Source organism: Corvus brachyrhynchos, unplaced genomic scaffold (assembly GCF_000691975.1).
Source record: "Corvus brachyrhynchos isolate BGI_N302 unplaced genomic scaffold, ASM69197v1 scaffold150, whole genome shotgun sequence".
Taxonomy (NCBI): domain Eukaryota; kingdom Metazoa; phylum Chordata; class Aves; order Passeriformes; family Corvidae; genus Corvus; species Corvus brachyrhynchos.
In genome coordinates, this window is record NW_008236162.1 from 3,539,822 (window position 1) to 3,553,152 (window position 13,331).

Sequence of the window (13,331 nt, forward strand, 5' to 3'; positions counted from 1 at the left end):
ATTCTGTTCTGTTCAACAAAAGTCTACTACAACTGCCATATGGCAGTTGCATAACTTCTTTAAACTATTTTCTGAAGCTTTTTGTTTGATTAGCTCAAAGTACAGAGAAAAGAAAAGAGAGAAGAGAGAAGAGAAGAGAAAAGAGAACAGAAGAGAGAAGAGAAGAGAAGAGAAGAGAAGAGAAGAGAAGAGAAGAGAAGAGAAGAGAAGAGAAGAGAAGAGAAGAGAAGAGAAGAGAATTGGCTTTACCTTGCAGGCATCATCAAGGTGCCTTGTGTCTCCTGCACATAACATATTGTCTGTAACTGTCCGGTTGTCGAGATACTTTGCTGTGCACCGACTGGCTGGGAACAATCTGACATGGCCTTCCTTCAGGTGCTCTGAATAGAATGGAGAAACTGGAAGAAAAATGACAATACAGATCTATGTCTGTGTATGTGCATATATATGTTTTTTAAAAGTTGCAATTCAGCTTCTATAGTTTTGGGGAGAGTGAACAGAAGTAGCTCAGTGGCTAAACTAAAGTTTCCTGGCCAAAGGGTCTTTTTATATCTTGGGTGTTCCACTTTGCTCATCAAAACAGCTTAAATCTAGTTGAGAGAGAATATTGTTTCTTCAGCAAGCTAGAAAGGTTTATGTAGGCTCCAAATTAAAGACTGCCAGCTTTCTTGGGCGGATAAGTCATCTTCACATAGTTACATCAATCAAAATGAAGTCAGAGGAAATATCTATGAGAATGCCTTAAGTATATGAAACAGGATCCTAACTGTTTAATATTAGGCTTGGACTAACAAAAATTAGATGCTTTGTCATTCATAATACTGAGTAACTGGTACACTTAGGTTGGAATGAAAGAGATTTGGTTGGTTGGTTGATTTGGATATCGATTTTATTCTCCTGTATAGCTACAATTGCACAAAACTGAAAGTTGGCAGGATTGTTGTTATTCAGTAGAGTTTTCAATTACAGTTGCAGCATCTTTTCCCTCTCAGAGTTTACCCTGTACTCCCTGTAAGCAATGCTGAGGACAAGTTGTAAAAGCACTTAAAAAAAACTTTATGCCACACTTATTTGCTATGTCTTTAGGTCTGTTCCAAAACCCCAAACTGTGATTTGGTCTTGTATGATGGATGCTTCACAGCTTCTGTCTTAAGAAGTTTACAAGTTAGAGAATTTAAAGAAAATGGGAAAGGAAGAAAGTAAAATAAGAGCTGGGGTTTTTTTGTTTGCTTGCTTTAAATACATGTGTATGCCTGTGTATACTTTCAGACAGCTTTTATTTCTGTTTATTTAAAAACAATTTAGCCAGCCTTTTAATGTATATCTGGGATTGTTCTTTCTTTAGCTTTTTTTTGCTAATCTCTGCATAGCCAATGTATCCTTCAGAAAAATGTATCTATCTGCAACTGTATGATATATCAAACCTCGACAGAAATGGATTTCTGTCCAAATTCCAGGATCTAAATGTACTGAGTACAGCAGAAATGTGGCAGCCCTGATTGCAAATCTTATGTCTTTCCTACCTTATTCATTGTGCCATTTTGTTTTGTTGTTGTTTTGTACTGTGGAGAGGAAGACTCTACTAGCCCATACAACTGACAGAACTCAGATGAATGAAATAACTTACAGCAAAACTTGGTTTTGAGTAACTCCTACTTCTACATACATTTTGTAGTGCTCATATAAGCCAATATGATACATTACACATTCAGTGATGCCAAAGGCTTGGATTCTTTGAGGGCAGAGGACATACTATCTTCTACTTGCATGTAGACATGTATCTTCTACTTACATTCTTCATTTCTGCCATAACCAGAGATCTCGCATTCAGTCCAGTCAGGCAGCTGCAGCTCTGGCATGGGGAGGCAGGCAGCACGGACAGTGCTTGTTTCAACAGCACAGTCTTCAGCATCTGAGTTCAGCTGCAACAGAGCTGAACAAGGAAAAAAATCCCCACTTCATTAATCACAAAGTTGAGCCAACCATGACCTTTCCAGTCACAAAGTCAGAAAAGTTCTTACCAATATCATTGTTGAAATTTTCTGAATCAAATCTCTGATGCACAGTGTAGTTCTTCACTTGAAACCTTTGTTCATTTTCCTCAGGAGTTGCTCGGGAAGTCCTACCCAGCACAATCTTCAGCTGATTTGTACTAAAGCTGAAGAACAAGAGAGTCTCTGTTCCCATGTTAACTAGAGTGGACCCTTCCCTTGAAGATGTGCTGTTGGAACATTTGCTTTTTTAAAAAAAAAATTTAGGACTATTACTGCTTTGTTACCCAGGCAGTTTGACCTCAACGTGAACCTATTTGCCTTCATTTTTGTTCTATATGCTTACAGACACCATGGCAAAGCTCCTCTGCCAGCCCCTTGCTGTTCTCAAGTTTCAGATGGCTCTGCATGTGTTTGCAACTTGTCTGCAAAGTTTGCAACTTTGTTCTTAAGGTATCTGATACTCTGCTGTGGTACCTTAATGCCATCCTGCTAGTTTGCCCAATTAAATGCCTCTCTGCAATGCTCAGCACAATTAACTATAATCTTCAGTGCAGACTTACTGGGATAAGGAGGGGTTTTTCCAAGTCTGATACCCTTACAGTAAGGCTATGCTGGATGCTTCTATTTTCCAGATTTTTTTCCACCAGATAGTACTGAATCTTCAACTTACCCTTCCTCAAAACAGTGAGCAGCTGACAAAACCCAGCAGGAGCTGATCAGAATTCCTCCACAGAGGAAGTGCTCTCCAGGCACTCGGCGATACTTCACAAAGATGGCAGCTTGCCACGGGTGAGCTGCAATGTCTGCGCGGGAACCACCTTGAATCCTGTACTGGCGCGCTCTGCGCTGCCGTAAGCCACAGGTGGCTGTGGATGACAAACCCAGAAATAGGCTTTTTGTTCAGGCACTCTTGCTTTGAGTTTGGGTTAAGAGCCTGTTAGTCACCAGTCCATGTTGAGGCAGTCTGCCATGAACTATTTAGTATTTGACTCATCCCTGTTTCCTAGGAAACTTGTATTCTGATTTGAAAAATACAGTAAGGAAACCCTGCCTTTCCTGTCCTCCATTTCTGCAATCTTCCCTTCTGGCAGAGCAAAAGGCACTTCTGTGAGAACAGAGCTACAGATAACTCTTTCTGCTCCAAAAAGCTTTTTTTTTTTAACTCCAGCTCTTTTTTTACTGGAAGATGCTTGAGTTTAATACAGCTTTTTTTCTCCAGATTTTATTTTAATACATATGACATGCAGGCCAGTAATGCTTCAAAGAAAGAGAAGAACCAGGAATGCTGGTATCCTTACAGCAAGTAGGCACATTGCAATACTCCCATGTGAGCTGATTTCTTTTCAGGACATGGCACCAGGGCTTGCTGTCATTATCAGGATTCCTGCAGGAGAGGAAATAGAAGAGCTATTTGTGTTATCAGATTGGCAGGGAGTTTGCAGAGACCTAAAGGTGTCAGACTGTGACCCGAGTGTATTCTTTTTGATTTTTCTAGAGATACAGAGAGCCATAAGGCCACATGAAATTTGCACTTACGGAGTCTGATCTTAGAGAAGCATAAATACGTCAGGTGGAATAAAATGACTATTGTGAGTTGCTATTACTACATTACTACCAGTAATGTATTTCCTGTGCTTTAATAATCCATGTAGAAGACTAGAGCCCTACCTTAAGAGTACTACAAGACAGTTTGGTGGGGGTTTTTTTTATCTATAACCAACTACCTACCTGCAGAAATTGTGACTACCAAGGCCCAGCTGGTAAGCATCTCTTCTCCAAGCAGTATACAGCTTGTTAACAAGGATTCGAGAATTCCACCTCAGACAGGTAGCTCCAGAACTGGTAACACTGTGGCTCCCACGGTAATCTGTGCCTCTTCCAGATCTGCAGTTGGTGTTCCTAACTTCAATTAGAAAGCTGCACATTAACCGATGGATGTGAACCTGTCACTTGTTCCTAGGTGTGATTTCTGTCAAGGCATCTATATATTACCTATATGTATCTCATTCTCTCAATGTCATAAATACTAAAAGCCTAAATATGATATATCATGAGAGTCTCAACTTTTTAGGCTACAGAAATAGCCCAAGTCCACAGAGAGCCCTTATATATGCAGTGATTAATGGAAATCCCAAAGTCCATTCCCCGTCCCCTGCATGTACCTTTTGAACAGGAGGGCACACTGCAGTGTTCCCAGGTGTACCTTCCCCCTTTATAGATATAGCACCAAGGTCTGGAATCCTCATCTGGGTTTCTGAAAGAGTTACAATATTATGCATCATTATAGAGCTATTGTCAATAGTGTCATGTAGGCCATCTAATTTGCTGACTAAGTCCTGCTCTGCGGTGAAGATGTGGACTGAGCCATCAGAAGCTGCTTGAATTCCTATCTTAATTATAAAAATGTGGAGTACATTGAGGTGAAGATGAGATGGCCAATAGCTAGCAGGAGTGGACAGCATATTTGTGCAGTTTAGGTCATGTACAGGAAGCAGTATAATTTTACAGTTTTGATCAGGATTTGAAGCTGCAGTAAACTGAATTACAAATGGAGTTTAGGGACTGAGAAGGGGCAAGGGAAAGTCTGTGGGGTGAGAGATACTTGCATTTTGTAGTCTGCCATAAACATCCAGTCTTGGAAGATCTGAAGTTCAGATATGTCTACAGACGTTGCAATTACTGCTCACGGGCTGCACAGTATCTGCACCTGTGCAGAGTGTTCCCTGCTTGGTATCAGACTACAGCAAGCAGCTGTTCTTTTGCTCCAAGCTCTTAGAATGCGCTGATTCCTGTGGCTCTGGCCTGTGTGCCATCAGCTCCTCACCTGCAATAGTTGTGATTGCCCAATCCCAGCTCAGCAGCATCCTCTCTTTGGCCACTGTATGTCCAGTCCACCAAGCCATTGCTATTCCAATTTAAACATTCAGTTCCACTCTCTGTCATGCTCCACATACCCCTATATGTTACTCCAGTGTCTTTGTAACATTTAACTTCAGTATCTGAACAAAAGGGAACAAAATGATTCTGTAAAGACAGCAACCCATTCTTTCCCAGACAGCTTCCCCAGTCTCTGATCTGTTTACACTTGGCTCTCAGATGTTTTGTTTAGTAAGTCAGTGAAAATGCCCTGTCAGGCAGACTGTAGGTGTATATGAAGGTCTTCAGCTACAAAATTCAGGGATTTATTAAGAGACACTGAGAACAACCCAGGTGTCCTTAAAAGTTCTTTGTAGTATTAGCTTTAGAATAAAAAAAGACAGCTTAATAGAGAGCCTAGTGTACAGCAGGAGCTGCTGGGTACCTTATCCTTGTGCACTGCATAGCTAAAACCAATAGCATTGTTCACAGAAGCTGATGTGGTATACTTACCTATTTCACACTGCTTCCCTGAGAAACCTTGGTGGCACTGGCAGATGAAGAGCTGTGGGGAATAATACGCCTGAGAACACTGGCCCCCATTGTAGCATTTATTTCTAGTGCAGGCTGTGGAATAAGAAAAAGCCAGGAAATACTGTTAGATTTCACAGAAGCAAGAAGCTGGCAATGTATACACATCTTTCATTTTCCTGTCAGTCTCCTTTAGCCTGTTTTACCCTACCCACCAGTTACTGCCATGTGCTTACAGCCTTTTTGTGTAACACTTCCATTCTTTCTTTGTTTCATTCTCTCCGTATATGCTACTAGACTTCCTCAGCCCCTTGCCCTAGCCCCTGCTTAGTCCTGCCCGAATCAGTGTACACTGGTATTTTCATTTCTATCCTCTTCTATTCCCAGACAAATTTTCTGTGCAGTAACTCTAGCCCTGACAATGTTCTTCTTCTTTAGGATGATTAGATGGACAATCTTTCACAATTTCCTTTTTCTTTGTCATACTCACCTCTGACAGGCACAGTGTGGCAGCGACTCCGACCACTGTCGCACCTACAGTATTCTATTCTGCTCCCTGAAAGCCTCAGCCAGGTCCCCCTGTGTTGGTAAATTTCTGCAGATGAATTATCTGTGCAAATGGCTGTAATCAGAGAAAGGAAATCCTCTTTTAGAGATTCAGGGAAAAGACCTGGCTGAGCAAAAAGACTCCCTTCTATTTCCAGGAGAAAAGTATCTGTGATGGGAGCATCTGTCTAATGGGTTCCCCTTTTTCCTTCTCAGATCACAGCTGTCCCATCTCTCTCACTGCTGTGCTGCCAGACGTACTATTCCACTATTGACTGGCCTCTTTTTCTTTGAAGAAGAGCAAAGGGAGGGGAAAACTTCATTGTGGATGGTATTAATGGTCTGGTATTTTGCCTTCTGAGTCTCTCATCTAGATAACCATGATAAAAAGCTTTCAGGCTCTGTTCCTTCAGCATCATTTGCTTTCCCCTCCCATGTTCATAATGCTCCAGCTAATACAATTTTAGTTAGCCTGGCTTACCTCTAGGTCTGGCTCCTCGTTTGAAACGCATGTGTAAGCCCTGCAAGCAAAGCATGTTAATTCTATGAGTAACTGCTCTCTTAAAAAAGATGAGAGAACAAGTACTTTCAAAGAGTCAGTCCTTTTCTTGAGGTCATGTAAATCAGGGAAGCTCTGTCAGACAGTCCAGTGAAAAGTGCCTCTAGTACCTCAGAATGGGTACCAAGAACTGTAAATCATTCAGTTGCCATGGATTACCAGGCGATTGCTTGTCATCTGAGTGACATGAACTTGGGATGTGCTGTACTCACATCGTGTGTGAAGTCATTATGTGCTCTTGGGGCATTGCAAATGCTAAGTAAAGCTTGTCAGCTTTCCTCTATTTGAAGGAGGTTCAAGCAAATAATTTCCAAAGTAAACTCATCAAGCAGTTACTTTTGCTCACTGACATGCAATTTCCTCATAAGACTTTGAAGCTTGATTATCTTTAAGAGATATGTCTCTTGCAGCCAATTAAATGAAATAGTTTGGATAAAGTTTTATGGAAGAAACCAATTTAGAAAGCTTCTTCAATTAGGCCACAAGAGAAAGAACATAAAAAGAAGAAGGAAGGGTGGGATAGCAATTTTTTGAGAAAGGGAGTAATCAGAACTGCGTAGCATTTACTCAAGCTGTGCACAGTGTGAGGCCTAAAGTGAGGGGACAAGGGAACCATTGATGTCCAGTTTTAAGTGAGAGTAGTGATGAAGAGGATGACCATAGAAAATGAAAGGCTGGTTACAATGAAATTCTTATTAACAGTGAAAGGTGACAGTGAACAGATACACCAAGAATACCTGGAGAAGACTTGCCTACTGAAATGAAAACCGGCCAGGATAACACACAACACATCCACAACAAGAGGTAGACTACTTTGTAACATTTTTCTTCCTCTGATTTCTAGTGAGCTAAGCAGATTCTCCTTCTGCCTGATGCAGACAGCTGGAGTCGATGGTCAGGAAGTGCTGCTGAAAGTACAGCAGGATGGCAAGAGAATGATCTGATGCATTAGCCTCTTACCTGGCACTGGGCAGTCATGATTGCTCCCACCAGCACAAGGAGACATGGGAGTTTGCCTTCCATTCTGAGTGTTTTCCACATCAGCTCCAAATCTCAAATTATCCATAGAGACAAAAAATAAGATGTTGAAGAAAGGAGGTTTACAGTGTGAATGGAGTCCAAGGTATAACTTTAAATGAAAGTTTTAAATTATGAAAATTCTTTTTACACATTTTCAACCCGTCACTTCTCAGCTGTCTGGTCTAGCTGTCCTGGTCTTCTGGGGAAACTGCCAGGCTGGATCCAGATGTGCTTTTACTTGATAAACTTAGAAAGTGGATAAGCTAAAGCACACTCTTTTAGGCTGGAGGAAACCGAGAGAGTGTTTCCTGGGGAATAAGGCAGAAGTAAATTCCAAGTACTTTTTCCCTAAGTTGCTGGATGCCAACAGTACCATGTGCACTATTAAAGAGATGGGCTTGCGTGATGATGCACTGTAATGGTGATTTGAATGCGTTAATTGAGATTCAGATTACAGACACCTACTTAAGAGATCTCTTGCAGAGGCACAGACATCTGCTGAAGGATCAGTTTGTGGTAAGAGTGATTTAAGAGGATTTTAAATTTTTGTACAGACTGCTGCTTTGGGTGAGACTGAAGGCTTCTCTCTGGTGTAGAGGATGTGCAGGCAAAATAACTTTGCTTGATGATAGGTGAGAACAGTACTGCTATGTCTTTTATTTTCATTATTTCTACTGCTTCTCCCCAACTGAGCTTTTAGTTTTTACTATTATCATATGCTTTTGCTAAAAAGGCGGAGTATGGCAATGGGCTGGCAGGCTAGCTTTTGTTCTGATGTTCTCTTTTATTTGTTGCAGCATCTTTCTGTATGTCACTTCTATGCAGTCACAATTACATATTATTCCCTCTAACCCCTTCAGCAGCTTTACACTTCAAAGCCCTCCTCAATCCACCAGGAAGAGTTTCTATTTTCTCCAAATTGATTTACATAGTCTGACTCCTATGTCAATAGTCTTGGGAGAGAACCTTCATTGATCTCTAGTGGGAGATTGTGAAGGTGTGATGTAGATGTGGTGGATCCCCCCTGCTTTGAACAAGTCCCGCACCAGAAGTCCATTTTCTCTCTTCCTTTTAAAATATAATACCTCCTATACAAACCAAGAGCTGGGAGTGAGATAGCACAGCAGGCGCAAGATACAGGCAAGAAGATACAATTTAATTCCCAATCTCTAGGACTGCCCTGAAGTTCCAAGTATTTGAAATAATATTCAGGCACTGTCACTCACACTATCACCTTTTTATCATCTATTTCATATGTAGAAAGCTAACCCAATTATTTGAGAAAACTACTACTTCCAGAAATCAGGAACTCAGACTCTGTTTATATAAAGCCAGAGAAGGCAGCTGGATAACAGCTGGTGAAATTGGAGTATGACAGATGAGTCATAAATTGGGATTCAAGGCTAATATGGAGAAAGACTCTGTGGTGTTTTAGTAGTCTTGTCGTTGAGGTTTTTTTGTTGGTTGGTTTGTTTGCTTTTAAATTTGTTCAAAGCAAAAGGCACAAATAGTCCAGTTTCTGAAGCAGAACTAGGAGTACAGCAGGATAGTTTAGGCTGTGATTTCTTATCATTAGGCTGCAAAAAGAGGAGACTTAAGTTGCAAGTCAGACTGAAAAGATTCACAAGAACATCTTCCAAGAACCTTAATTACTCCACGCCTTATCTTTGCGTCTTGATGATAAAATTACATCTTGATGATAAAACCCTTATCATTTGGAGCATCTCTCAGTGATTTGTATCAGTACGTAGATTTCACAGTACACTTTTTATACACTTTACAGACATTTTTCATCTCTTAGGAAACATTTTGCATTGTATAACAAGCCTTTTTAAAAGCTGTACAAGTGATTTTCAAATAGACATTAATTTCAATTGAATCTGAACTAAATCAGCAGCATTCCCAAAGCCAAAGTGAACGATCTGAACTGCTATCCAGTCATTTGGTTTCTGCTGTAACCCTGTTATAGTACTCTTACCCCCTGCAGCTGTGGCTCATTATTACTATGCAGCTATGCAGGCTTGCGTTCTGAATCCCACAGTGGCAATGTTTTAACTTGCTAATTGTTAGTACCACTGGTGATCTTTGTTGCTATCTGTGGAGAAAGCTTGAAGTTCTTACAGCTTTAAGAAACAAGATTCTGGTAGCTAAGACGGTTTCAAGGAAAGCTTTTTTCAGTGAAACTACTTAGACCTGAGTTGAGCTGCCTTGTCAGAATTTCTCCATGGGAAGCACTGTAAAGAACTGTTGAGACCTTATTTCTGAGGTATCTGCTAAGATGCCCCAAAAACAAGGCGACACCAGTGACAGCAGTGAAATTTTAGTTGTTTTTTTTGTTTTGTTTTTTGTGGGAGGACAGCTGGCCTAACTGATGTCTTGGACGAAGTCCTAGCTACCTGAAACCAGCAGGAAACCATAGATCATTTTCAGAAACATCTCTTAAACTTTAAAATGTTCTTTTTTTTTTTTTTCTTTTTTTTGCCTGCAAGACTGACATGAGGAGTCTCTACTTAAAAAGCACCTGCATGGTTTAATCAACTTCATGGTTATAGTCAAGTTTATCTCATATATTCATCTGTACAAGTAGGTTCTGGCCTTACACATCATGTGTTTACACTGCAAAATGCCGTAGGTAGTCTCTCTAAAGCTGTTTTGCATCAGGTGCCACATCCTTTCTTGCACTGATTCCTGTTGCCCCTGTTCAGGCTATCTTAGCTTATAATGCTGCAGCCCTTCCCCCACTTCTCCCCCTCTCCATGTGGGATACCCGTCCATCCACTGATGGCTGCTGTCCCACTATGCATGGAAAACTGGTAACAGATGTTACCATATGTTTATTTTCAGTTTTGGGAAAGGTACAACTTAGGCCAGTCAATTGGAATGTCTTGAATGATAAGCCCCATCAAATTGAAACCATACGGCTGTTTGAACTGTGTTTACAAGGCTCCAAGCTGAAACCTGCAAGCAACGTGCATTCTGGTAGGGCTCTCATAAACAGTGTGTGCCTTCTGATCTCAGCCTGTGCTTCCTTTCCGATTAAAAATACTAGAGCAATAAGTCAAAGACCTAGATGTGATGTTCTGACATTTTGATTTTACACTTCCAAGTACATTAGGACATAAAAATATGTGATACCCTGAATTTGTCTCTTTTTGCCGAAGCATCATCAACAGGAATACTTAAAATCCCACATAGTAACTTATTATTACTAACAGCCTTTCTAAGCAGTAATAATGTGAGCATTATCTTACCAATGTGGAATAAGACCTAAAAAAGAGCTGTAACTCATTAAGGGCAAACAAAAAGTCAATAATCATAGAATCATTTAGGTTGGAAAAGATCTTTAAGATCATTGAGTCCACCTGTAAAACTAACATTGCCAAATCCACCGCTAAACCATGTCCCGAAGTGACACATCTATATATACAGAAATTAAAAGTAGCTCTCCTTCCTTCCAATGACATAATGTGTCCATTCCAAAATACATTGTTTCTGAATCTGTAGCACTAATAGCTTTCTTGATGATGATCAGCTATCTTGATTTAGTTGAGGCAACAGACTGCAGACCCTTGCTGCCTTTTCCCGCCTTCTGGATAAAGTGCTTCTGTATCCCTTTTCTGAACAGAGCAAATGAATAGCAGATTTGTACTATTTCTCCTTAAAATATAACAAGCAGACCTCTGTTTTTGGGGGAAAGAGCTAAAAAGACCAAAAGAAAACAAAAGTAAGATGCTGTAGTCTTTGATGACTTTGGAGGAAATTAATATTTCAAAGTCTGGCTTTGTTTTGGGAATCATTCTCAGTATTTCCTGTGGTTTTGGCCACATTTAAAGAGAAGCATATTTAGGGAGAACTGAAGATGACCCACCCTCCTCCTTCTCTGTGTCCCTCCATTATCGTGCTTTGGAAGCTGGGGTGAAAGGCATAGTCTGATCTTCTCCTGGGAATTATCTAATTCTCCTGAGAATTAGATAGATTCTCCTTTTGCAGCTAGTTCTCTGTGTCTCCTTATCTTACCACCAAGGTATTTGTCCATAACTCTTCCTTTCACTTCTTCTGCTAATGGCCTTTGTGCAGGAGACTGCTTAACTGGTCAGAGCCCGAGGCTGTCAGCCCTTTCCCTAGAAAGCTTCAGCAATCTTGAAACAACTGAAAGTTAGCAGCTTTACCCACACTATGAATCTCTTCAAAAGCAGAAAGGCAATAGCTCAGTTAGTTAACTATCACGGTGCTTCAGTGAGATTTATTAAATAATAATATTTACTAGTATTTAATGACAATGCCATTGATTGTTGAAAACAGGAAATGCCCTTTTTGAAACGGGTGCAGAGTAGTACCTACCTTTTTGCTTTTTCTCTTCTGTATTCTCTTGATGATTTTCTTTCCAGACCAGTCTGGGTTTGTGTTTTCTGTGTCTCTGCTCTGATCTCTCTGAACAGCTCCTGTCCTACTTGTAGCGCCATTCGAGGGGGTGGAGACTCCCTGGGCCGTGCTGTCCGCATCCCACCCCTTCCCGAGCATCTAGGGGATGGTCCAGGCAGGCGGCTGGCATCCAGATTGTCGGGGAGGGAGCCTGTGCGGGATGGGAGGAAAGCTGCTTGCTGTCATGACGCTGGATTTTACAGCCAGTTTGTTTTGTTCTTTCTCTTTTCCAGTCAGAGAGCAGATTCAATCTTCGAAACAATTTTTCCCCATTGAACACCGTACTGTTCAGTGACAGAACAGTATGTATCCCTTACAATGAACTGTCCTGTCCCATTTTGCTTCTAGGAGTGTGAGTGAGTACACAGCTGTATTATTTCTAATATAATTAGAGGTCTGCAGTATATAGTCCTAATAATGAGAAACTCCTGTTTCAAGCGTAAGTGTGGTGTGCTGTACTCCTAATTAAGATGTTTGGCAGAGAGACCCTGACCTGCATGTGCAGCAAAGCATGCCCTGAGCAGAGCAATGGGAGAAGAAACAGTCAGAGGAGCTTGCAAGTTAAATGAGCAAAACTTCTAATGGACTTTACATAGAAATAAAGAACAGCATGTTGAGGGCCAGAGTTAAATGTTCACTGATACTACTCATCCTAGAAAATGAAGATCTACTCACCAGGGTGTGGTCATGAGGTATTCAGTTATCAAAGTGTGGCAGACAAATCTGATGATCAGTTTAAGAGCTGATCTTAGGGCACTGTTATGAAAACAGTCAGTGGTGCAGTTACAGTGATGAATGTGTCCTACCTGCTTGGAACTGATGCACTAGCAATCAGGTTCCTGACAGAGTTTAGTGTAAGACGTAAGAACTGGTGTGCGAGGGACTTCCATCTTCAGGAAGCAGCTGTGTGGAGTCCTCATTTGGAAAGCATGGCAGTGGTTATTTTGCATAATGGTAAAGATGAAACACTGGTTACTCTGTATGTTTAGCCCTTCTCTGCATGGAGATCTATGTCAAGATTATCAAAGGCATTTCTCCACAAGTCACAGTGCTGGTGATAACATTACTGCTATAAATCTGATTTAAGTGTAGCTGCATTTGACTGTTTCCAGAAGGGACTTTCAGTTGTTGAAAAAAAAAGGATTGAACACTGCTGAGCGAGATGGGGCCAATTTATTTTATTTTTAAAGACAACAACCATTTGACTTCTAGACTAAAGATGCTAGCAAACTAATGTCCGTGGGGGAAGATTTCAAAAATTATTTCCTGGCTTTTCACAGCTTACGGACAACTATAATTGTCTACAGAGTGTGGTGCCATTTGTAGCGGTTAACATATTTTAGGAAAGCCAGCAATAAAAATGTCTCCTCTCTCAAGCACCATCTACTGGCTTTTCTCTAAGT

The 13,331-nt window shown here is 40.9% G+C and overlaps 2 protein-coding genes across 4 annotated transcripts in view; one reads left to right on the plus strand and one right to left on the minus strand.

The window, feature by feature from the left end:
* Positions 1-13,331, minus strand: part of PLAT (plasminogen activator, tissue type) — a 15,342-nt gene that overhangs the window by 1,634 nt on the left and 377 nt on the right. Inside the window, exons 2-14 of one of the 2 annotated variants that reach the window (XM_017732267.1) lie at positions 11,848-12,079; positions 7,447-7,538; positions 6,409-6,448; positions 5,872-6,003; positions 5,364-5,477; positions 4,819-4,993; positions 4,157-4,248; positions 3,723-3,897; positions 3,293-3,378; positions 2,665-2,860; positions 2,022-2,158; positions 1,793-1,933; positions 250-398 (exon numbers count right to left, since the gene is read on the minus strand). In XM_017732267.1, coding sequence (XP_017587756.1) covers positions 250-398; positions 1,793-1,933; positions 2,022-2,158; positions 2,665-2,860; positions 3,293-3,378; positions 3,723-3,897; positions 4,157-4,248; positions 4,819-4,993; positions 5,364-5,477; positions 5,872-6,003; positions 6,409-6,448; positions 7,447-7,527 — 1,518 coding nt within the window. In that variant the 5' untranslated portion in view covers positions 7,528-7,538; positions 11,848-12,079. The remainder of the gene's footprint in view (positions 1-249; positions 399-1,792; positions 1,934-2,021; positions 2,159-2,664; positions 2,861-3,292; positions 3,379-3,722; positions 3,898-4,156; positions 4,249-4,818; positions 4,994-5,363; positions 5,478-5,871; positions 6,004-6,408; positions 6,449-7,446; positions 7,539-11,847; positions 12,080-13,331) is intronic. The other variant, XM_017732271.1, reaches the window with a different exon arrangement.
* IKBKB (inhibitor of kappa light polypeptide gene enhancer in B-cells, kinase beta) overlaps positions 421-13,331 on the plus strand; it is a 24,444-nt gene continuing 11,533 nt past the window's right edge. Inside the window, exon 1 of one of the 2 annotated variants that reach the window (XM_017732250.1) lies at positions 421-427. In XM_017732250.1, coding sequence (XP_017587739.1) covers positions 426-427 — 2 coding nt within the window. In that variant the 5' untranslated portion in view covers positions 421-425. Of the gene's footprint in view, positions 428-10,109; positions 10,114-13,331 lie in introns of those variants that run through there. The other variant, XM_017732257.1, reaches the window with a different exon arrangement.